Source organism: Lagenorhynchus albirostris, chromosome 14 (genome assembly GCF_949774975.1).
Source record: "Lagenorhynchus albirostris chromosome 14, mLagAlb1.1, whole genome shotgun sequence".
Lineage (NCBI taxonomy): Eukaryota > Metazoa > Chordata > Mammalia > Artiodactyla > Delphinidae > Lagenorhynchus > Lagenorhynchus albirostris.
Window position 1 is genome coordinate 77,776,300 of NC_083108.1, and position 25,476 is coordinate 77,801,775.

At 46.7% G+C, this 25,476-nt stretch overlaps 1 protein-coding gene across 3 annotated transcripts in view; it reads left to right on the forward strand.

The window, feature by feature from the left end:
- The window catches only part of SUDS3 (SDS3 homolog, SIN3A corepressor complex component), a 292,235-nt gene that overhangs the window by 157,657 nt on the left and 109,102 nt on the right, over positions 1-25,476 (forward strand). Inside the window, exon 14 of one of the 3 annotated variants that reach the window (XM_060120939.1) lies at positions 24,486-24,545. The exons of the other annotated variants lie outside the window; for them this stretch is intronic. Coding sequence (XP_059976922.1) covers positions 24,486-24,520 — 35 coding nt within the window. The 3' untranslated portion in view covers positions 24,521-24,545. Of the gene's footprint in view, positions 1-24,485; positions 24,546-25,476 lie in introns of those variants that run through there. 3 annotated transcript variants of the gene reach the window in all.

Genomic DNA, 25,476 nt, shown 5'->3' on the forward strand with positions numbered 1-25,476 from the left:
AGGAAAAAAAAAATGACAAGGAAAATGACACAGCGAGCACTTCAAAAGGGAAAGATTTAAATATCAAAAGATTCAAGAAGGCCTTAGGAAAAATTGGTGAAGCCCTTGAATATTTTTTTAAATGACCTTTTTGCTATCATGCTATGAAAACCAAAGCTGAAGTGAAGGATTTTGTCAGAAAAATTACCCCAAAAACACCCTTACTACTTAATTCACTTTCCGTTCTTCACAAGAATTCATGTGTTGTTGAAATGGTAACCTAAATTTTGTTAGGTTGATAAGCTTTAGTTTCATTTTTCAAGATAAATTTCCAACTCAATCCCTTTTTCTTCCCCCCAGTTTGCTATGTAAATTTGGGATCAGTATCGAGTCTCTTTAAATGTCTTCTACCAAGATTGACTCGCTCCTCAAGGATAGAAACAAAAAGCCAGGGAGGGCAGTCCCGCCCCCCTTTCCTCATGGAGCCGCACGGTCTTTCTCTTCCACTTCTTGCCATGACCACTCCACTCCCTGCTTCTCTCTGCACATCTGTGTTCTCTACTCACTCACGGTGTACCTGTCAAAGCATCCATATTTTATAACATGTGTCTCCCCTTCCCGTTACATGCCTTTAGCCATAAGGATTGGTTAAGAGATGGGCATGTTGCTCAACTTGGACCCATAATGGTCAGGAGGAGGACTTTTGTTTAAAGAGTTAGGAGGATATGCACCTGAAGTTGTTGGCAGCTTGTCCTATTGAGAAATAAAGCAACCTGGAGGAGATCAGGACCAAGAGGTGGAGAGAAAATAGGTCCTGCTGACGATGTTTGAGTTGCTGGATCCCACCATGCCTGAAACTGGAAAGACTCCCTCAGACTTCTGGCCAACCTTTCTCCCTTTTGCATAAACTGGATCGAATTGGGTTTTATGTCACTTTTACCAAAAAAGCCGTAACTAACACAACATGCTTATTTGAATATGATAGTAATAATCCCTCTTAACCATTCCAAGGTACTTTTCCAGTCGTCATCCCGTCTGATTCTTTCAGCGATGCCACAGTACAGACAGGGCAAGAAGGGTAACCATCTTGATGGAGATTGTTGCCAGGTTTAGGGGGCTACAGTGATGTTTTCTCAAGCACTTGGAAAACACAGGGAGTAAAGATTGCCTTCTGAGAGTTAAACCATTAAGTCAATATATTATAGATCAAAGCAGAGCAATGCAGGGTCACCTTAAAGAGACAGAATGGCTCCTAGGCCTGCAAGACTTGTCTGTCATGTGACTGAATGTGTTAACATATTTAAAGCAAGGTTGTATCCATCATGATCTGCCATGGGGGCCTAAAGGACAGAGTTGCAAATGCCCACCTTGGCAGTGTAGCCACTGCAGGTTGTCCCGGTGGAGAGGGAGTCTTGATCTTTGCAAGGCTGCATTTAGAGAAATGCTTTCAGCCACAAGTCGTATAAAAGCAGGTTGATAACTGTGGTCAATTAAAGGTGGCTGGACTTCCTTGCCACTCCTCTCATTAAGAGGCAGTGTCTCCTTCCCTTCCTCTTGAATCTGGGCTCACCCTGTGACTTACTTTGAAAAATAAAATGAGGTGGAAGTGATGCTCTGTAATTTCCAAGGCTGGGCTGCAAAAGATGTGCAACTTCTACTTTTGCACACTTGGAAGACTCCCTTTTGGGCCCCAGCTGCCATGCTGTGAGAAACCCAAGCCATACAGAGAAAGGCTGAGCTGTCAGCCAGCTGCCAGGCACGTGAGTGAGCTCCTTTGGACGTTCAGCCCAGTCGAGTTTCCAGATGATCGCAACCCCAGTCAACACCACGTGGAGAGAATAACTGCCCTGCTGAGCCCAGTCAACTCACAGAATCATGAGAGATAATGATGGTTGTTGTTTAAAGCCACTTAGTTTTGGAGTGATTTGTAATCATGCAACGGGTAACTGAAACAACAATGGATTAAGCAACAAAGACATTTAATGATCTTCTCTAATGGGAAGTCTGGATGTAGGAAGTTTCAGGTTTGGTGCAGCAGATCAGCAATATTATCAATGAGCCATGCGTCTAAGGTTTCCATTCCATAAACCTTAGCACATTGGCTTTTCATCTTCCTCATAGTTGCAAGATGGCTACTGCAGCTCCAGGTATCACATCCATGCTTAAGCAAAAAGTAGGGGAAAGAGGTAGTACCAGTGAGCTCTTCTCTTGCCTCTGTACCTTTCACCAGGAAGGCAAATATCTTCCCAGAACCCCCTAAGATGACTTGCCATTGTGTTTCATTGGCTAGCTATGACCACACATAGTTCTAAGGAAAGTGAATGTATGTTTATCTAATCTCTACAGTGTGAAGCAACCATGGGAAAGGGAATTGACAATGGCCTTTTGGCAACAACCAAAAATCTCTGCCACAAGATGTATGCAAATATTGCTGCCAGTTGACTCGTACTAGTTATGATCCCATCTGAACTATCTTTTCCATGAAATGCTTGCTCCCAGCCATTTCAGTCTACTGCCACTAAACATTGTCTCTCCTTGTCCTGATTTTATTCATCAAGAAACCAGATTATTATTTATTCCCCCAGACTGGTCTTCTTACCAGGAGAGAAAGTACTGGTTGTATAGACTTTCTGAACCAATCCCTACTGTAGTAATTTCTCTTTGCACATGAACAAGTTGTCATCTGGTTTACACATCAGTCTCAAAGTGTGGCTAATGTGAGTCTAATCCCTAGAGATGATACCATGCTGTGTGCTGAGAAAGCCAGGTTTCCATATTTGTAATGATCTGGGTGCAATCACCCAGCCTTCATGCTGTCACATAAATCTCTTTGGGAGACAGCTTCTGGTTCTTTCTTCTGGTGGAGACACAATCAGTGACTGAGAGAAGACATCAGGAATCACTACAGAGATGAGAATGAATGGGGCTGAGTGGCCATTTGTCATATGCTCCCTGACCTGAATACCCAGAGACCCTAGTGACTTCAGGCTGATGGAGATGGTTGATCTCACAACCCAGGTTTTATGATTCTATCCTGATTTAAAACTGTCTTGTTAACCTTAAAAGGTCAGTGTAATGGTTAAGAGCATCAGCGCAGGCTTGTCTGGCAGCTTGACCACTTATTGACTATGTGACTTTGGGAAAATGTTTTCCCCTCTCTGGGCCTCAGTTTCCTCATCTGTATAATGGAGACAATATTCAGACCTCCACCTTGCAAGGCTGCCATGAGAACTGATAGTGTGATATATGCAAAGGGCTTGGCACAGTATCTGGCTGGAGCTGGCACTCACTAAGCGAGAGCTGTTTTTATTTTTATAGACCTTGTGTCCCAACTGGAGGTCAGAAAACCTAGTCACCCATAGCCACGCTGCTTCATCCTTACAGGCCTGATTCATATATTCAGTAATTATGCAGAGTGTCAGTGGTGCACAAAACACCACACTCCCACTGAGGGGGATAAAAAAAAGAAATGTAAGACGTGCTCCCTGGGCTCAGAGAAGTTGTAACGTGGTCGGAGAGGCAGTATATAAAAGCATGAAATGGTTAAGCAACCGTACCTGACACATCAAGATTCTGGAGGAGCCCTGAGTGCTTTGGCAGCTGCTTTAACATCCCCTGTCCTGTCCTGGTGAAGTAGGAATAGCAGTGGACTTGGAGTCAGACAGCCTTCCCTGGACACTCCCCATCCCAGGCTGGGTTAGGGGCCACCCGTTGCCCTTGGGATATCCCCTTTGACCGTGCTTACCATGCTGAAATGTAACCATTCACTGTCCAGTCTTCCCTGTTAAGTTGGGAGCAGTGGGAGGTACTCATTCATTCATTAATTGGGCACATTTTTATTAGGTATCTGCTCTATGCCAAGCAGTGTTCTAGGCAAGGAGAACAAGACAGCCATTGCTTATATTCTTGAAGACAAGAGTCGAGTTGTGCGGAAAGATAATAAGTAAATACATAGTTATATACAGTGTTGGGTGGTGGTAAGTGCTGGGAAGAGATTTCAAGCAGGATCAGGGATGCTGTAGACATGGGGATGCTCTACCCACGTGCCCTGACAAAGAAGGACTTGCTGGTTGGCTGTGGGGGGGTGGTCAGCAGACAGCCCGCACCTGTCAGCTCCTTCAGGGTCAGCCTGAGTTGCAGAGACACCTTGCCAAGCTCACACCTTTTCCAGGGCAAACTACATCCAGTGACTGCGGTGGGGGGGGTACATTTCAGGCTGACTCGTGACACTTTGGGGGACAATACTTGCCTGAAGAGCTCTTTGCTCGCATGGAGGAGGCTTTATCAACCAAAACAGTTGATCTTCCCCCCTTTTCTCAACCTGCTTTCCCCTCTACACACTGTGTTTGCTTCTGGACAACCCAACATGCGACAAGGTGATGGAGCCTCAGGGCAAGGGAGGGGCTTGCGAGTTTGGATAAGGTGGTCAGGGTAGTCCTCCCTGAGAAGGTGACATTTGAGCATAGACCACGAGGGGAGGGGCCAATTATGCAAAGATCTGGAGGAACAGCATTCCAGGCAGAAGGAACAGCAAAAACAAAAAAACCCCAAAGTTAGCAGAAGGAAAGAAATCATAAAAATCAGATCAGAAATAAATGAAAAAGAAATAAAGGAAATGATAGCAAAGATCAAAAAAACTAAAAGCTGGTTCTTTGAAAAGATAAACAAAATTGGTAAACCATTAGCCAGACTCATCAAGAAAAAAAGGATAAGACTCAAATCAATAGAATTAGAAATGAAAAAGGAGCAGTAACAACTGACACTGCAGAAATACAAAGGATCATGAGAGATTACTACAAGCGACTCTATGCCAATAAAATGGACGACCTGGAAGAAATGGACAAATTCTTAGAAATGCACAACCTTCCGAGACTGAACCAGGAAGAAACAGAAAATATGAACAGACCAATCACAAGCACTGAAATTGAAACTGTGATTAAAAAACTTCCAACAAACGCCCAGGACCAGATGGCTTTACAGGCGAATTCTATCAAACATTTAGAGAAGAGCTAACACCCATCCTTCTCAAACTCTTCCAAAATATAGAAGAGGGAGGAACACTCCCAAACTCATTCTCCGAGACCACCATCACCCTGATACCAAAACCAGACAAAGATGTTGCAAAGAAAGAAAACTACAGGCCAATATCACTGATGAACATAGATGCAAAAATCCTCAACAAAATACTAGCAAACAGAATCCAACAGCACATGAAAAGGATCATACACCATGATCAAGTGGGGTTTATGCCAGGAATGCAAGGATTCTTCAATATATGCAAATCAATCAATGTGATACACCATATTAACAAATTGAAGGAGAAAAACCATATGATCATCTCAGTCGATGCAGAGAAAGCTTTCGACACAATTCAACACCCATTTATGATAAAAACCCTGCAGAAAGTAAGCATAGAGGGAACTTTCCTCAACATAATAAAGGCCATATATGACAAAGCCACAGCCAACATCGTGCTCAATGGTGGAAAACTGAAACCAGTGGTCTGACTATACTACAAAGCTACAGTCATCAAAACAGTATGACACTGGCACAAAAACAGAAATATAGATCAATGGAACAGGATAGAAAGCCCAGAGATAAACCCACACACATATGGTCACCTCATCTTTGATAAAGGAGGCAAGAATATACAATGGAGAAAAGACAGCCTCTTCAATTAGTGGTGCTGGGAAAACTGGACAGCTACATGTAAAAGAATGAAATTAGAACACTCCCTAACACAATAAACAAAAATAAACTCAAAATGGATTAGAGACCTAAATATAAGGCCAGACACTATCAAACTCTTAGAGGAAAACATAGGCAGAACACTCTATGACATAAATCACAGCAAGATCCTTTTTGACCCACCTCCTAGAGAAATGGAAATAAAAACAAAAATAAACAAATGGCATCTAATGAAACTTCAAAGCTTTTGCACAGCAAAGGAAACCATAAACTAGACGAAAAGACAGCCCTCAGAATGGGAGAAAATATTTGCAAATGAAGCAACTGACAAAGGATTAATCTCCAAAATTTACAAGCAGCTCATGCAGCTCAATATCCAAAAAACAAACAACCCAATCCAAAAATGGGCAGAAGACCTAAATAGACATTTCCCCAAAGAAGATATACAGATTGCCAACAAATACATGAAAGAATGCTCAACATCATTAATCATTAGAGATATGCAAATCAAAACTACAATGAGATATCATCTCACACCGGTCAGAATGGCCATCAGCAAAAAATCTACAAACAATAAATGCTGGAGAGGGTGTGGAGAAAAGGGAACCCTCCTACACTGTGGGTGGGAATGTAAATTGATACAGCCACTATGGAGAACAGTATGGAGGTTCCGTAAAAAACTAAAAATAGAACTACCATACGACCCAGGAATCCCACTACTGGGCATATACCCTGAAAAAACTATAATTCAAGAAGATTCATGTACCAAAATGTTCATTGCAGCTCTATTTACAATAGCCAGAACATGGAAGCAACCTTAGTGTCCATCAACAGATGAATGGATAAAGAAGATGTGGCACATATATACAATGGAATATTACTCAGCCATAAAAAGAAACGAAATTGAGTTATTTGTAGAAAGGTGGATGTACCTAGAGTCTGTCATACAGAGTGAAGTAAGTCAGAAAGAGAAGAACAAATACCATATGCTAACACACATATATGGAATCTAAGAAAAAAAAATGGTCATGAAGAACCTAGGGGCAAGATGGGAATAAAGACACAGACCTACTAGAGAATGGACTTGAGGATACGGGGAGGGGGAAGGGCAAGCTAGGACAAAGTGAGAGAGTGGCGTGGACATATATATACACTACCAAACGTAAAATAGATAGCTAGTGGGAAGCAGCCGCATAGCACAGGGAGGTCAGCTAGGTGCTTTGTGACCACCTAGAGGGGTGGGATAGGGAGGGTAGGAGGGAGGGAGGGAGATGCAAGAGGGAAGAGATTTGGGAACATATGTATATGTATAACTGATTCACTTTGTTATAAAGCAGAAACTAACACACCGTTGTAAAGCAATTATACTCCAATAAAGATGTTTAAAAAAAAAAAAAGGAACAGCACATACAAAAGCCCTAAGATAGGAGTGCATTTGGCACATTTGAGCATCAGCAGCAAGGCAGCCAGGGGGAGCAGAAACCCAGGGACGGAGGGCGACTGTTGGAAGGGGCAGCTGCAAGTCACGTGCGCATCTCTACCATGCATCCCTAGGGCCAGCACAGTGTAGACACTGAATAAATGTCTGTTGAATGTAACTGGGTTGTCATTCCAGCTCCTCCCCTCTCTCTCCACGTGACCTTGACCAACCTTCCAGTGCGTCGGTTTCCCCCCATGTAATCAGTGGCGAAGGTGGGACTCTGGAGCTCCGGCTTAGAGCTCTTGCTACCAGACCATTTTCTCGTCTTGCAATTCCCTCTTCCTCTCCCCTCTCCCTCCAGGGATCTGGAGCACACCTGGTCCCGCTGCCGGCCTGCCAGCAGATGGTTCCCACCAGGCAGGTGGCTGCTCTTGGCAGCTCACCCTCAAATCCCAGGGCTCCTGAGCTGAGAAGCAGCCATGCTGGGGCGGCAGGTGGGGGGACGTGGCAGAACCGGGAGGGAGAGTAGATTTCTCTCCTCTGATAATAAATAAGCCCGATTAAGGCATCCCTGCACCCGTGGTGCAGGGTGCTCCTTTGGGGACCTTTTTGCTTTGATAAAAACTGCAATATCTGAGAATTGTCTTGAGCGCCCAAGAACTCCCACTTTATGACTTGCACGTGTCTGGGATAAATTGCTGTTGCTGCCTTCATATATAATTCAGGTCCTTATGGATGCTGGTGGGATGCATACCACTCTCCTGTAATGATTTATTCATCTGGGGGAAGCAAGAGTGCACCCGTTGGGTTGTGCCCCGCCTGTCTGACAGCTTGAAAGGTTGCCGCTGCAGGCACGTGTTGGACTTGCCTCCAGAGGGAGGAGCCCGTGTCAGCTGATGAGCTGTCCTGGAAAGCAGGTCTGGCTGGGTGAGGGCCCCTCGGCATCGTGAGACTTTCTCTGAGGCAGTCACTGGCTGAGCTAGGGACTTTGCAGGTGTCATTGCAGGCTGCCTCATCGCCACCTTGGGGATGTAGGGTATCCCCTTTTTACAGCTGAGGAAATGAGGTTCAGAGAAGTTACATGACTTGCCCAAGGTCACCTGGCCAAGCAATGAAGGGATTTTCCTATCAGATGGGTCAGGCTTCATTTTGCCCCTTTGCACCTGAGTCAGATGCTTACTTAATGCTTACTCACTTCCTCTTCAGCACCTACCTGTGAGGTGCAGGTGATTTACTTCCCCATCTTACAGACAGGCGTGAGGCTCGGAGAGGTGAAGGGACTGACCAGCTTACCCCTGTAGAGGTTGGATGCCTGGGATTTTAATGTAGGTCCAACACTTGTTCATTCCTGTATTCACTTATTCATTGATTCACTGCTCCATGCCTCAGTTTCCTCATTTGTCATTGTCCTCATTTAGCTGGCGATAATATTAGTACCTACCTTGCAAGCTTGTTGTGAGGATGAAATGAGGGGTTAGAAAAAGGAGTTCACACACATAAAGTGCATACAACAGTGTCTGGCACACGGGAAAGTGTGTGATAAATTTTAGCTGCAATAATAATTATTTTCTTGGGCTTCCCTGGTGGTGCAGTGGTTAAGAATCCTCCTGCCAATGCAGGGGACACGGGTTCGAGCCCTGGTCCGGGAAGATCCCACATGCCGTGGAGCAGCTAAACCTGTGCGCCACAACTACTAAGCCTGAGCTCTAGAGCCCGCGAGCCACAACTACTGAGCCTGTGTGCCATAACTACTGAAGCCCGTGCGCCTAGAGCCGGTCCTCGGTAACAGGAGAAGCCACTCCAGTGAAAAGCCTGTGCACCTCAAAGAAGAGTAGCCCTGCTCCCCACAACTAGAGAAAGCCTGCGCGCAGCAATGAAGACCCAACACAGCCAAAAATAAATTAATTAAATAAATAAATTTAAAAAAATTATTTTCTCATTCAGTTATTTATCCTTTGATTCCACAAATATTTTTCAGTAGCCTACTCTGTGCCAGGGACTCTCCTAGGTTCATTGCACACGTGAGCTCATTTTCATCCTTATCATTACCTCATCTCATAGATGGGGAAACAACTCAGAGAGATGAAACAAATTGATGGTGGTCCCCCAGCTAGGAGGTGAGTTCCATTTTCCAAAGTAGGTCAACATTCATTCATTCGTTTGATATATTTTCATTAAGAATGTATTATGTGTGGGCTAGGTGCTTCATATATTTCTGTTGACTGAAAGTGGGAATGAGTACAAGGGTGGATAAGATTGGTTCCTGTCCTCAAGACACTTGTGATCTTTTGTGCGGGATACAGACAAGCAGACAGGAAATGACCGTGTTTCATCAATTCTAAGGCACACATTTTCCCACACATTAACCTCTCCAAGATCAGGATGCATCTTATGATCAATGGTGTGAAATCACCGTTGACCAGCAGCAGTCAGGATGAGGTTAGTCTTGACCGGAGATGACAGTGGAGCTCTCTTTTGAGAATTCTTGTATTGCTAATACAAGAATGGCACAGAGGACAGTAGCTTACAGGAAAACATGGACGCAGGCAACTATGATTTTAAAAATGAATTAGAAGATCCAGGCTTTGTATTGAAAACATTTTTGGAATATCTTAGCTGATGTATTTTGCTTCTTTTTTTTAAAGTATGTGCCGGAGTGATATGTGGTAAAATATTGTTGTCTAAATAAGTCTAAAAGCACTTTTAAAATAAGTAGAAAAAAAATAAAATAAGTAGAAATAAAATGATAAGAAAGCATTGTGATTCTTAGGCATATACCCAAGAGAAATGAAAACGTATGTCCACATAAAAACATGTACACAAACATTTACAGCATCATAATTCACAATAGACAGAAGGTGGAAATAGCCAAATGTCCATCAGCTGATGAATAGATAAACAAAATGTGGTCTATCCCTACAATGAAATATTATTCTACCATAAAAAGGAATAAAGTACCAATACGTGCTACAATGTGGATGAACCTTGAAGATATTATGCTAAGTGAAAGAAGCCAGTCACCTCCGTTCACATGTTACATGATTCCATTCATTTAAAAATTCAGAATAGGGAAACCTCCGGAGGCAGAAAGTGGATTCGTTTCCTATGATTGGGTTAAGGGTGTGGGATAGAGGGACAGGGAGGTGATAGCTAATGAGTACAGGGTTTCTTTGGGGGGGTGATGAAAATGTTGTAAAAATCGACGTGGTGATGATCATGCATATCTGTGAATGTTTTTTTGTTTTTGTTTTTGGTTTTTTTTGCGGTACGCGGGCCTCTCACCGCTGCGGCCTCTCCCGCCGCGGAAAACAGGCTCCGGACGCGCAGGCCCAGGGGCCACGGCCCCAGCCGCTCCGCGGCATGTGGGATCCCCCCGGACCGGGGCACGAACCCACGTCCCCCGCATCGCCAGGCGGACCCCCAACCACTGCGCCACCAGGGAAGCCCTCTGTGAATGTTTTAAAACCCATTGAGTTGTACGGGTTCAGTGGGTGAATTGTATGGTATATGAATTATATCTTAACAAAGCTGTTGGAAAAAAGGAAAGCACTGGCTCAGTGTGTTTTTTAGGGTTAATAAAATAATGAGGGTGGCTCCGTTTTGATGAAATTGAGTGTAATGTGATGTGGTCCATGTTACACTGTCGGAGGTGAATATGGGATTGTGGAGGCGCCGAGAAGCCATCCTGGCCCACCTGGGGAAGCAGGGAGGGCCTCCTGGAGATGGTGGCAGTGGTGGCAAAGATGTCAGAGCTGAAGCTCTGAGGATGAGTAGGACTGGTAGTGGAGTAAGCGTGACCCAGGCAGAGCAAACAGCATGTGCCAAGGCTGGGAGCTGAGAATCTGTCTTTTATTTTAAGGACATGGCCTCTTCCCAGTGCAAATGCCTTCCCCCACCCCCTGGAGCTTGGAGGGTCATGAAGAGGAGAGAGTTGTGGTCTCCGCCTTCTGGGAGCCTGTGGTCTGGCAGTTGGCTTCAGCGAATGGTGCATCTTTGTGTTCAAGGAGAGGAAAGAGAGAGGGAGGATGAGAGTCACTCTTGACTGAGGTTTTATCAAGCAGGGGGGCGGGGTTGTGAAGGCAGGCAGTTCCCACACTGCTGGTGGGAGAGTCAATGACACAGCCTTCCTGGAGGGCAGTTAATTGGACAGGGGGCTTAGCTTTCCACCTAGCCGTCCCACAACCAGGCATTTATCCTAAGAAAATAGTCATGCTGACCCCTGGTTATCTATTCACAAGGACGTATTCAACACAGTCGTATAACAAATGGGAAAACATGGGCTCAATCTGGATGTATGTTGAGGGGCCTGTTGATTCAAGACACCACAGCACCTTCATCGTATGGGACCCTGAGGCTGTCACATGTGCTGATCAAGGGCAGACCTGGGCGTCAGACGCACTTACATTTAAGACAGTACTGTGTCCTGTCCTTTGGCAGACCTCTGGAGAGCCTCAGTTTCCTCGTGTGTAAAATGGGGATGACAGTTATACAGCTGACCCATAGGGTTGAGGTGAGTATTAAAAGCAAAAAGACACGAGAAGGGCTTAGAACTGTGTATAACAAATGAATTCCAGCTTTATTGATTATTACTTTATTATGGAGCTAATAAAACAGATGCACTTGAAGTCTCTCAGATGGCACTGGAAGATAGTCAAGATAAGTTATTAAGTGAAAAAGGCAGTTGGGAAGGGACCCCATTTGTGTGTGTATTATTATTATTGTATATATAATGTATTTTTTCTTCTTGCTTTAAAAAATTTCCTAAAGTTTTAAAGGTGATATTATAGACACTCATCTTACTGCAAGGATGCAAAGCACCTCTCAGCCCATCTTCCACTGGCCCACGGGGTCCTTTCTGGAGGCTTCCCCGAGCAGCAGGGCCCCAACCTGCAGTCGTTCTGATGCGACGGGGAGCACAGTGCAGGTAGCTCAGGCTGAAGACAGGCAGAAGGAGTCTGGCTGCCCCGGTTCCTCCAGTTCTGACGTGGCCCTTTGGTTGACAGAGACGGAAAGTTGTTTAAAACTGGCCAGCGCTGTTTGCAGAGGCTCCCGTGGATGGGATCAGGCCTTTTCCCTCTGGAGCCCAAGCCCTCCCGGTTCAGCTGGCAGGGTGAGAAGCCAGAGCTCGCTGTTCTGGACCTCTTGCTGGAGATTTCCTACACTCCTGGGGAACCCTGTCTCTTGCGGCTGTCGCTGCTGCATAGTCATCGCTCATTTGGGTGACAGCCTTAGCTACAGGAGAGAGGGCTGCTCGTAAGTCATGGGACAGAGCGCCAGGAGGCCAGTTTCACTGCCAAAATCCTAAGGGAGAGACCAGACCTGTCGAGTTCATTCTCTGCTGCCAGCCTGACCCACTCTATCATCGTTTTTTCTTTTTAATGTTTCTCTTGTTTTAGATCTTAAGTGCACAGCTCAGTGAATTTTACATACCAACATAGTCATATAACCACCGTGTAGATCGAGATAGAGAGCATTACTCAGAGGCCAGCTGCTCTCTCACGCTCCCTCCCAGTCGAGATCATCCCAAGGGTAACCACTCCCCAGCCCCCATCACCACAGATTAATTCTGCCTGTTTTGACTTCCTATAAATGGAATTAAACAGCATGTACTGTTTGTTTGGTTTTTTCATGTACTGTTTTTTGTCTGGCTTCTCAACATTGCGTTTGGGAGATTGTGCCGTGTTCTTGTGGGTAGTGGGAGTTTCCCCCTTTTCGCTGCTGTGTAGTATTCCACTGGGTGAATGTCTTACAGTTTGTTTAAACATTCTGCTGCTGATGGGCATGGGGCTTGTTTCCAACTTGTGGCTATTATGTATAATGCTGCCGTGGACGTTCCTGCACGTGGCTTTTGGTGGACACGAGCCTTTGTTTCTACCATCATTTCTTGTACCAACAACTATAATAGTCTCTTTATATCTGTATTAATGTCCCAGCTTCTATACTTCCCCCCTTTAATCTATTCTCTACATAGCTGTCAGCGCAACCTTAAATAAGATGTGTGGCTCAAGTGCCTAAGCCTCCAAAGGCTTCTTCTTAAACTTAGAATAACCCCCAACTCTTTACTCAGGCCCAGAAAACCGGACCTGACTTACCTCCACCTGCCATTCCTGGTTCTTCTTGAGCCACTCCTCCTCTCATGGTGCTTCAGCCACCCTGACCTTCTCTCTGTCCCTTGAATATGCCAACCCTGTTCCCCACATGGACCTTGGCACTAACTGTTCCCTCCTTCTGGAATTCTCTTCCTGAAACCTTCCCCTAAGATTGATCCCTTCTGGTCAGTCATGTCTCGTCTTCAGAGAGGTCTTCCCCAACCATCAGAATGAACCCCCATAGCCATTTGTTCTTTGTAGCATTTGCCACCCTCTAATACCCTTGTCTTCCCCTCTCCTTGAGAGCAGGGAACTTATCCAACTCATTGACATCCTCATTCCTCAGTGACTAACCTGGTGCCTGGCACACAGTCGGTGCTTGTAAATGTTTCTTCGATGAATGAATGAAGATAGTAGCTATAGATACCCACATTTAAAGGGAGGCAGTGTAGCTTAGTGTGAACAACCTTGGAGCTTGGTTATCTGACTTCCTGAGTTTGAGGGAAGGCTCCATCTCTTATTAGCTATATAATCATCCCACCTCCCCAAGCCTCAATTTCCCCATCTGTACAGTGGGCATAATAGGTTGTTGCAGAGACCTAGGACCTACTATTGCTGTTTACAGAGCAGCTGTTTTGCGGGGTAGCTGTGCTATCCCTATTTTATAGACAGAGCAAAAAATATTTGCTGAGTGCGGAAAACGAGGTCCAGAGACTATTCAGATCACACTGGTGCCAAATGGCAGTGCTGGGCCTTGGACCCAAGTCTGGCCCCATCCTGGAGCCATGCAGACTCCTCTGGGGAGCACCTACAATGGGAATGAATTGAGATCCTCGCGCTGATCAGCTTGGGTGACACCCGGACTATTTATATAGTAACAGGATTTCACTACTGTGTCAGTAGCTCTTGAAGGTTTTTAGAACAGTTCCACTTGGTTAATTCACTTGACTGTCACAGGAGACCTGGGAAATAGGCAGGACCGGGAGGGATCCCTTCATGTTACAGGTGGTGACTTGAGGGTTTGGCATCTGCCCCGAGTCGCTCTTTGGCCCTCAGGGCTGCTGCTGTCACTGCTGCCAGGAGCCCCCGGCACTCTGGAGACGCAGTAGTTTAAGCATCTCTGCATCTGTTACCCGGTGGTCCCCCGACTTTGGGCTTTTGCATCCACTCTGACTGTTCTTTAAATCTGCTTACTTAAAAACCAAAACTGAAAACAAAAATATCTTGACCTATCCTAGGCAGTCCTATCAAGTGAATTCATAGTTTGCTCTTCATCCTAAAAATATTTATTGAGCACCTGCATTATACCAGGCACTATTTTGGGCACTGGGAGTACATCAGTGCACCAAAAGAGAGTAGTGGCGGGAGATACACAATGAATGAATTAATACATTTATACAATGTCAGGTGGTGATACGTGATATGGGGTGAAATGAAGCAGACGAAGGTAAAAGAAACGAACAATGTATTACAATAACTGTATATATAGATATATTTTTCCCCTGATGCATATAAAATCAACACATAACTGTTAGAATAAAAATGTTCGTTCATGGGACTTCCCTGGTGGTCCAGTGGTTAAGCCTCCGTGCTTCCACTGCAGGGAGCACAGGTTTGATCCCTTTTCGGGGTGCTAAGATCCCACATGCCACACAGTGTGGACATAAAAAAGAATGTCGGTTCAGGTACCATCTGGACTTGCTTTATACCAGCAGGTCCATACAAAATACATATTGCCATTTAGAAAACCTTCAAACAACCCCAAGAGCAAGGCACATCAGCTGAGACAGGCTCCATTTTTACGGAGGATTAAACTGAGGCTCTAAGAGGTGCACTGACCTGCCAGGCTCACACAGCCAGAAGGTGCTGGAACAGGGCCTTCTGGCTCCACCTCTTGCCTCTATAATTTTGGATACAAATTCTTCCCTGAGAAAGAGTTTGAACCTGCAGCTCATCTGATTTCTCTGAAAGGCTGACTGCTCCTCCACCCCGACCCAGTGCTGGGCCCCACCAGGTGCGGGCGGGTGGCGTCTCAGCGTCCTTGGAGAGCAGGAAGCATTGTAATTGATCGCCCTGCTGCCTTTGCCCCACTGTCCAGGCTGAATCACTGCCAGAGATGAACGGGCTGATATTTCAGCTGGGGTGATAGCATCTCTCCAGCCACCCCTCCTAATAAGCCTCCAGTCATAAACCTCATCTTCTTCTGCAGGTATGCGTATCTGCCTCCCAGCCCCTTCACACAGTGTGTTCCCAGGGGCCAGAATCCCACCTACCCACTCAAGGTTAAAAGCAAAACAGCGCACCCCCAACTCTCAGAACGGGTATTTGTAACATGCTGTGTCTTTGAAGAGTGAGTGCCTTGTTCCGGGATGTGTCTCATTTGACATCAAACTGCATTCTCCTGATGTGAGTTATCTAGGGATAACCTTTGTGCTCAGTTTTCAGTTGGGACATAGGAAGCTCAGAGAGGTCAAGTGACTTGCCTAAGGTTGCAGAGCATAGGTGGATAATGGCCTTAAATTAAGGTAGGCAGGATAACCAGGGATCAAGGGTCCTAAAAGAGACTCAGGTATGAATTTTGGCTACTTCACTAACTGTACTGCTCTTAAACAAGTCACTTAATTTTTGTGTCTCTGTTTCATCACCTGTAAAATGGGAATACTAATAGAGGCAACTACTACACAGGGTTATCATAAAGTTTAAATGAGCTGATGTATTTAAAACATACTTAGCACAGTGTTTGGCACATAGTAGATGTTAAGTAAATGGTGTTGTTACTGTTTTTGTTGTTCCCTGGAGAAGAAATTCAGTTTACCTCTTCCCTAGGAAACTCCCTAAGTAAACTTTGCATACAGCGTTAACAAGTGAGGACATGCAGCAGGTTCATGTTTTGTTGCTCAGAGTGTGGCCTGTGCACACCAGCAGGAGCATTACTGGGAGCGTGTTAGAAATGCAGAGTCACAGGCCCCGCCCCAGATCTGCTGAATCTGCATTTTAACAAGGTCCCCGAGGGATTCATGTGCACCTTACAGTTTGAGGAGCACTGATTTAGGGCTTTCCCTGTGCATCAGGGTCACCTGGGGAAGTTTTAAAAAATGCAGATGATTGGGCCCTACCCCCATAGATTTTGGTCCATTAGTCTGGGAGGGGGGGTCCAGGCATCGTTATTTTTTAAAATCTCCCCAGGTGTTTTCGATGCATAGCAAGGGGTTATCCCAGGTGTGGTGGGGGCTGACTTGCTTTGGAGTTGGAGAGAATTAATTTGAAGCTTAGACCTTTCCACTTACTAGCTGTGTGATCTTAGGCAAGTTGCTTAGCTTCTCTGATCCTCAGTTTCTTCATTGTAACCTGAGAAGAATGAACCTCCCCACTCCCTTTCCCACTTGTGAGGATGAAATTAACACTGATTATGTACAAGAGCCCGGCAACAAGGTATTGCTAGATGCGAATGAATGCGCTCACCCTCTGTGTGCAGCGCACTGTGCCAGGCCCAGAGATGGTAGACGGTTATTGTTATCAATACTAATGTGATTAGCAGCAGTGGTATTGTCTGTGAATATGAAGGATCAGGAGCTCACTGGGGCAGGACGTGTCTCCTGTGGCGGTGCAGGAAATGACTGTCGATGGCTTGAGAAGGCATCCCCAGCAAGGTCAAGGAAATAACAATCCTTGCTACCATTCGTTAAGCACTAACCATGCATCTGTCTCTGCACTAAACACTTTATAAAACTTTTTTAAAAATTAAAGTGATACATGTGCTTAATTTGATCAGTGGTTCTCAGCGTGTGTGTGTGTGTGTGTTTGTGTGTGTGTGTGTGTGTCTGTGTTTTGCCTCCAGGGGATGTTTGCAAATGTCTGGAGACATTTTTGGTTGTCACAACTGGGGTCGGGGGTGTTATTCGCTACTGGCATCTGGCAGGTAGGGGCCAGAGATGCTGCTAAACATCCTGCAATACACAGAACGTCTCCCAACACAAAGTATTATCTGCTCCCAAATGTCAGTGAGGCTGAGGTTGAGAAATCCTTGTTTAGATTCAGGTAGTTCTGCAAAGCATGTCATATAAAACAGCAGCCTCTTGGCCCCTTTCTTCCCTTCACCTCCTCCGAAGCAACTACTTTTGCGCTTTGGGTGGGTTATTTTATTTACCTGGATGTCTCTAAATAGCCTGCTTGTATTGTGACTTCCTGATGATTCCATTCTAGGCTTTATCCCTTGGAATAAACCGTGGAAGGTGAGGAGTTAGCTCTCCTTCCTCAGCCCCTGCCTGCGCCCGCCTGCACACAGGGCTCCCCCTCCCCCCAGATCCGCTGTGATTTCTGTTGAATCAATATTCAGTGTTTATATTACCCTAACTGTAAATGGTGTGCTCTGCTGATGCTGCGGTCAGCTCAGATTACTTTCCCCTCCTGCAACATCTTTTGTTCTCTCTGAAGTTAATAACTGCCTCGTTTTTCCCTTGGCTTTGTTATCTATGTACTTTCCACTACCTCAACCCTCAACTCTTTGCCAGTTGTCTAAATCTTCTTTCAAGATATTCAGGCCCATCAGGGAGGAAATCTATCAAGTTTGCCTTTCAGGAGTCTCTCCGAGAACAGGCTAAGTGTTTCTGTAGGAAGTGTTTTATGTTAAGACCCACAATAGCCCTGTGAAGTAGGCCCTATTATCGTCATCGTCCTTGTTTGATATTTGAGGAAAACGGCTCTTAGAAAGGTTGTTTGGGTGCCCAATATCACACAGCAGAATGTGCAGGAGTCCCAGGGCCTGGGCTTCCTTATGGCTCAGAAGGTCACTCTAGGAGACAGCACTTGGAAATACCCGCCATAACCAGACTCTAACCTGCCTTGATGAAAGGGCAGTAGCTTATTCATTTCTGCGTCTGCAGCGCTGATCACGAGGCCAGGCACAGAGCAGGACTCAGTGCTGCTGGTTGAATGAATAAGTGGAGAATTTTGAGAGGCAGTGGGGGGAGTGCCGGGTATTCCGGGTAGGAGGTCAGAGCAGCTGGGGCTCGGTCACGTAACGTGGGCAAGTCACTTAACCTCTCTAGCCTCAGCCTCCTCATCTGTTGGATGGAGCTGAGAAGACCCGCTTAAGGACAGTTTTCGAGCAGCCAGAAGGAGCTGATGAGCTGCAGATGCTCAGGAACCTGTAAAACACTAGGCAGACGGTGCACGGGCACAGCAGTCACTATGTGGTGAGGGGCAGATTTCTGCTAAGCTCCTCCCCCACTTCCCCTCCTCTTTCCTTCCTTCTTTTCTTCTAAGTGAAACATGGCATAATTAATTTAGAAAAGAAAAAGAAGTGCCTTACAGTTGAGAAAAAGATATATTATAGCCCGAGCTAGTTCTCATATGATAAAATATTTATATTAATGTGTCATAAAAATTGATTCACCCTTCTCTTGCCTGGTATCATTAATGGGTAGATATGGAACATCTTATTTCCTTGCCTCCTTTTCCCTCCCTCCTCCTCTCTTTCTCTCTCTCTCTCTCCCCCAGCAGTGTATAGTTTCAAATAACTATGAGGAAACCATTTTTCATGAACAATAATAATAAAAAATAATAGATGATATTTATTTAGTGCTTGCTATGTGCCAGTCACTACTGCAAGCCCTTTTGCATTTTAAGTCATTGAATTCTCACACAACCCTAGAAGGTCAGTGCTATTGTTATACCCATTTGACAGAGGAGGAGACTGAGGCACACATTGGTCACTGGTTCAAACCTGTCCATCCTGACTCCAAGGCCCTTGGTCCTGACTGCTCCTTCGCCACCTCCCTGTGCTGTGCTGTACAGCCTCACAGCTTTCACATAGAGGCCAGTGTCCCATGACTTTCTACTGCAGGAAGGTACCTGATATTCAAAGCCTTCTCAGTTTGCAGTAAATAGATATACCAAGAACTCTGAGTTTTTGCAGCTCAAATTTTGATGACGGTGTAGGTTTTCTAGCAAGGGGTAGAGAAATCTAGGGACTCCACGTCCAGCAAGTTTCCAGGTCTTGGCAGTACAGGGCTGGCTGTCAGCAGTGGTGGAGACAGGAGCCTCAAGCAGGGCCTGGGACAGCCAGTCCCCTCTAAGCCAGGTTTGCGTCTTAGGAATGGGACTTTCTGGTTCCCAGACCGTCGCTCCCTGGCATCCTCCTGTGTGCCTTGCAGCTTTAGTGTCAGATCTTTATAACCGCGATGCAAACTGTTCTTTGGAGCTTTTCGGAGTCAGGCTCTGGTGGAGAGGAGCCTGCAGCGGGGCTCCCAGCCCACAGCTGCTCCAAGGGCCGCATACACAGACACACTCACGCAGACACATACAGACACACACAGACACATACAGACACACACAGACACACACTCCTCTGCCCGTTTGTCCCATTCACTCTTTCTTTATCACAATAACGCAGCCTCTAGTGTCAGGTCCCAGCTCATAGTAGGTGTCTATCAAATGCCTATTGGATGAATAAGTGCAGGGGTGATTCAGTATTCTCTCCTTGCCCTGTCCCTAGATATCTAGGTGTTTGTTGTTCTGGCTTGCCTGGGCACAACTGGAAGTGAACCAGAAGGGGTTCCTGTATTAATTTGGGCGGTGCCAGGCTGCCTAGCACAGCTCGTGAGGTCCTTCGTGATCTGGCTCCTGCCATCTCCTTCCACCTCTTTCCCCCCAGCCCTCCGGGGTGTCCATCTCTACTTTCAGTGGTTTAAAACTTTTTTCCAAGTCATGGAATTCTTTGGGGATCTGATGAAAGGCATGGACCCGCTTCTCCAATACACAGACATTCAAACAGTGTCCTGGATATAATTTCTGGGGATCTCTAAGGCCCATTCATGAATCTCCAAGGAGTGCACAGGACCCCACGGAAGGACCTTTGCCTGTAGGACTGGGGAAGTCCAGAGAGGGGAAGTACCTGGCCCAGGGTCCTGAATAACAGAATTGGAACCAAGACCTAGGCCTCTGGATCTCAAGTTCAGGACTTTCTCCCTTTAACCGTCCTGTGTTGATGGATGAACGCCAGGTAATTAGTTGATACAGTGAACAATGAAATGAGACACTCTTCTTTGCCTTTTCCATCCATCAAACCCTCAGCACTGACAGCTCTGTCAGGTGCTCAAACACCAGCAGTTTCTGGAGTACAGCCTTCCTCCTTGTAATTTGGTCTTTTCCTGATGGTTATAAATGGAAGTGATTACAGCAGAGTTCTGTTGGCTGTTCCACGGAGCATCTGCCACACCACGGGGAAAACTCAGCCTCAGACCTGCAAACTGGAGTCAGGATAGTGCCCAGAATGAAGGCTGCTTGTTCCAACTGCTGTAACTGGCCGTGTTCAGAGCTCTTGGGACCGGGAGATATGGTCGGCGTGTTCTTTGGTGCTCTGCACCTCATCTAATGGCTCTCTATCCCCCTGACTCCCGAAGCCAGAAACCGAGGCACAACCTGACACACCCCTCTCCTCCTCCTCTCAGTCTGGCCCATCGCCAAGACCTGTCTCTCTTCACTTTGTATCCTGTCTCTCCACTTCTGTCATCTCTGCTGGCGCTACCTTTACAAGCCAGGCCGCCATTATTTGTAGCTTGGAGAATGGCCCCAACCTCCCCTGGATGATGACCCGCTGAGCTCTTAGCTACTGAGTGCTTTTTCTTTTCACTTTCACCATCTGCTGTTTGGGCCAGAACCATGGTATGTTAGTCAGGACAGGCAATGCTATGGTGCTGTAACAGACAACCAGCGGGTTCAGAACAAAATTTTGTGCTCATGCAAAGTCTGCTGCAGTGCTGGTGACGCCCGGGGACAGTTGCACTCTGGGACAGGTTCAACGTTCCAGGCTGCTTTGATCTTATGAATCTTTCATATCAAGGGAACATGCTTCCATGATTGCTGCAGGAGGAGAAAAGAGAGAGAATTGTCTGACAGCTCTGAGAAGCTTCCACCCAGAAGTGACCCGTGTCACTCCTCACATTTTATTGGCCACAGCAAGTCGTAGGACCATGTCTAATTTAAAAGATCAGAGGGGCACTTGGAAGAGGAGGAATTGGAAATGTTTGTGTGCAGCAGTCTTATCTAATCACTTTTCCCAGGGAATGGGTGGCAGAATGGGAGCTCGTAATAAGGGCGGTGATTTATTACCTCTTTAATTCAGGAGATCTGGCTGTGAGACAGAAAGATTCAGGAAATCAGTGTCAGCCAGACCCAGTTCTCCTCCTCTCACCTCTGATTAGAGGCCAGGTGGGAGGTGAGTTGGAAGAGGAGGAGGGAGAGGGGAGAAGGAGAAAGAAGTGTGGGGAGGGGAGAAGAGAAGAGAGACGGAAAGAGGCAAGGAGGGAGAGAGACAGAGGGAGAGAGAGAGACTGAGAGGGAGAAAGCTACGGAGAGAGGCAGAGAGAGAATCTTACATTCGTGTGTTTGCTCCACCTTCTTGAGCTGACGGCTGGGAGCACCACTTGGACTACAGAGACCCAGGGGTCAAGGGGCGCCTGTGACTTGTTGACCCTCTGCGATCTGCGATGACCAGCAGCCTTGCTCTTCTCAATGGCAAGAGAGCTAGAGTTCGTGGTGGCTATGCTGGGCAGAGGGAAAGCTGGCCAAAAGCATGGGGGTTGTGTGTGGCCCCGGGTGGGGTGGAAGAGGAGCCGGTGGGGGGAGGGAGGTAAGGAGAGAGGGCCAGGGGAAGGCTGGTCCCAGGATGCAGGGACTTGTGCAGGGACTTGAGCTGAACCAGGGAGGCCTGAAGGAAGGTGCAGCGCCACCGCAGCGGAAGTCAGTGCAGGACAGGAGATGAGCTCAAGGACTGAAAAGGACAAGTTACATGCAGAGCAGGAACTGACACCAGGTAGAGGCCGACGAAGGCTAAACGGAAGAGCCCCTTCCACCAAGACCATCGGGCTGGCGTGTGCAGGAGCCTCCAGGAGGAGGGCGCCGAGGAGGGCTTCGGAGGAGAATAAACACTCAATGTACGTGAGTGGTAACCTGCAGGCTTGTCCGGAAGGGCTCACGATATTTCCTACGTCGGGCTGATCAGAGGCCAGGTGCCAGAGGCTCACCTAGGTTCCGGAAGATAAAGTACTTTTCTCTTCGGACACTGGAGTCTGGCTTGGGAACCTCATTTGTGCCACCCCAGTGCTCCTCAAACTGTCATCTACAGACCAGTGACAGTCAGCAAAGTATTACTGGCCCACAGTGAGTAAATAAAGAAACTGGGATTTAGTGTTTAGAAACTTTTATAGCAATTTGACATTGCTGTGACATCCAAGTGAATTTCTGTTGTATTTTACAAAAGTGTCGGTTTGTGATGGATTGGAGAGAAAATGGTCCGTCCCTGCAGATAGTCTGAAGAGCGCTGTGCTGGGTTCCTGAGTGGCTTCTCTCATTCCGTGCAGGTCCCTCCTCATCTGTTTTCCTTAGTGGTCTTCCTAGGAAGCAAGTGGGATCCTGACATGCCTCCTTCTACAACCCTCCATTGATTTTCTCAAGCTCTTTTGGATAAAGACCAACTTCTTCACAAGGGCCTGGAAGGTTCTGCATCATCTAGTCCCCGCTCACCTCCCCAGCTTCTTCCCCTCTGCTTTCTTCCCCACGCTTCCTATACCCTTACAAACAGCAAGTTCCTTCTGACCTCAGGACTTTGACGCGTGTGACATCCTCTGCCTGGCATGCTTTCGCCTCCATTGTGGGGGAGTTGACTTCTATTCTGCCTTCAGATCACAGCTGTTGGGGTGGAGAAATTTCTCTTTTTCCCCCTCTTAGTTCATTTGGCTGGCAATTAACATGACATAAGATAGATTAACAGGAGAAAGTCAAATTTATCACATGTGCGTGGGGAATCCACATAATGAAGAATTCCAAAGACAGCAAGGCTAGATGATATATATATATGTCTCACACACACATGCATATGTACATATATTCTGGACTAAGGAGAAGGAGGTAGGGGTCTGAGGATTCAGGGGGAAGGAAAGTAACCCACAGGGAGCTAAGAAGCATTAATGTTTGGTAAACGTTAGCTGGGCATCCAAAGACAATGGGCTTTGATCAAATGGTTCCTCGCCGACCACCACTCCTAATACTGTACTACAGTCGTTTATGGTGATAGCTTCTTCCTGGGATAGGCCTCCTGTCTTAAATTCATTTAGGCAGTAAGGGGGAGGTTCAAAGATTCTTCCTGAATCTTTTGGGCCCTGATTGTTTTCAGCTTAAAATAATCCGAGTACCAGAGTGACACATCTTGGGGCAGCCTGGCCTGCGCCCCATCACAACTCAGCAATCACCTCCTCGGGGAGGCCTTCTCTGCCCCCCCGGGCTAGTTGAGGCCCCTGCTTCTTGCCTTGATAACCTCCCACACCTACTTGACGCACCTGTGATTAACTCGCTCTGTGTCTGCCGCTCCCCAGGCCCGTGAATAGAGGGCAGAGGCCTCGCCTGTGTATCCCACGGGCCTGGCTCAGCGCTGGGTCCTCAGTAAACACGTACTGAATGAACGAATGAGTGAACGAAGGAATGAATGCAATGTCCAGAGCTCGTGGGAGAGGCACTTGTGATTGTGAAGTGTGTCCTTTGGCAGCCAGGCCTTTATTTCATAAAACAGTTCCCATGCCTCCTTCCTCTGCCCAGAACCTGGCAGGCCGTCCCAAGCTCCTGCTGATAAATCATTTTATTGGCACAGCTGGACAGGAAAGGACAGAGTGAGTAATGGGAGTCGGGCACCGTGTCGCAGACAAAGGCCTGAGTTGACGTGGTGACAACAGGCAGACCGATGTGGCCTGGGCGGTAGTCTGGCCCCAGCACACATCTGAGAACAGGCCCTGGGTCATTTTTCCTCTGTGCTGGAGAGCGTGAAAAGGCCAAGGAAGCGAGAAAGGGGCTACGGAGCCCTGCTTCTCTCCTGCTGCGGGATGAGCTGGAAGTAGCTTTGACCATTGGCGGAAGACTTTTAATATATAGAACATATCTGTATACTATTAATTTGTTCTTTTTTTGGCCGTGCCGTGTGGCATGTGGGATCTTAGTTCCCCGACCAGGGATAGAACCCACCTGCGCCCCCTGCAGTGGAAGCACGGAGTCTTAACCACTGGACGGCCAGGGAAGTCCCTGTATATTATTAATTAAAATATTATTTTCCATTTTATATTGCACCATGTTTTTAAAATTCCGAAAGTACGTAATTCAGTGTTTTCAACAGGAGTCATAATGACTGGCTGTGTGTGTAGTGATTAGACGTGGAGGTTTAGGAACCTGGCTGCCTGGGTTCAAAATCCGGCTCCATCCTCTCTCAGTTTTGGGTACATGGATAAGTTACTAAATCTCTGTGTACTTTTGTTTCCTTATAGGCAAAGCGAGGGTGAAGATGGTACCTATTTATTAGGGTTGCTCTGAGGGTTGCCTGAGATGATGCATGTAAGATGCATGGTAAACAAGATCTGGTGACATAAGAACAATCAGACAACCTAGAAGTAAATAAAGAAGGAAAGTATCCCCCAGCCCATTTTCTAGATATAAATTCACCTAGTAGTGTCTGCCCAGGTATTTGAACCTCTGCAGACATACGCAGGTCAGGACTGGCATGCGAGAGAGGCATGTGAGGTGCGGGGGGCGCACAGTTTAAGGTGCCAGCCCCGCATCTGCACGGACCTGAGAGTGAGAACATCCTGAAATTTTGTGTTCGGATGCCTCACTCTGCCCCCCCCCCCCCCCCCCCCCTTCCCCCCCCCCCCCCCCCCTAGCCAGGCCCTGACACAGGTAATGAAGAGACTTCTGCTTCTGATAATGGCAGACTAGGGACTCTGGACCAACCCTCCCACTAGACAGACTGGAATATATATTCACACACACATACATATATAACCATATGTATATATAAACATATACACACATACATACGTTTACACACGTATACGTATGTATGTACACACACACAGACAGTACTTCAAGGCATCAGCCAGCTAACAAGTAGTGAAAATGATTCACCGGGGTGGAGGTCTACGGAGGTGAGGCCAGTATCTGGCACTTCTGGGTGTGATGAGAGGCGAAGAGGCTGAGTGGTCATTTTAGCCCACACCTAGGGCTGGGGGCACAGAGACCGGAACTCAGGGCTTGCCGAGGGGAAGAGGGCTTGGTGAGCCCTCCTTCCTTTTGGTTGGCATCCTGAGGGGCTGCACCCTAGGGGTAAAGGTGAGATAGAGGCAGTCAGGCTCTTACAGGGATGCAGCTCAGCACCCACTCATCTCAGTCCCTGAATTTTGTATGGAGAGGACCCCAGATTGCTGGTTTCCACAGGGACTCAGAGGAAACACACGTAAGTGCTCCCTGGAGAAAAACAAC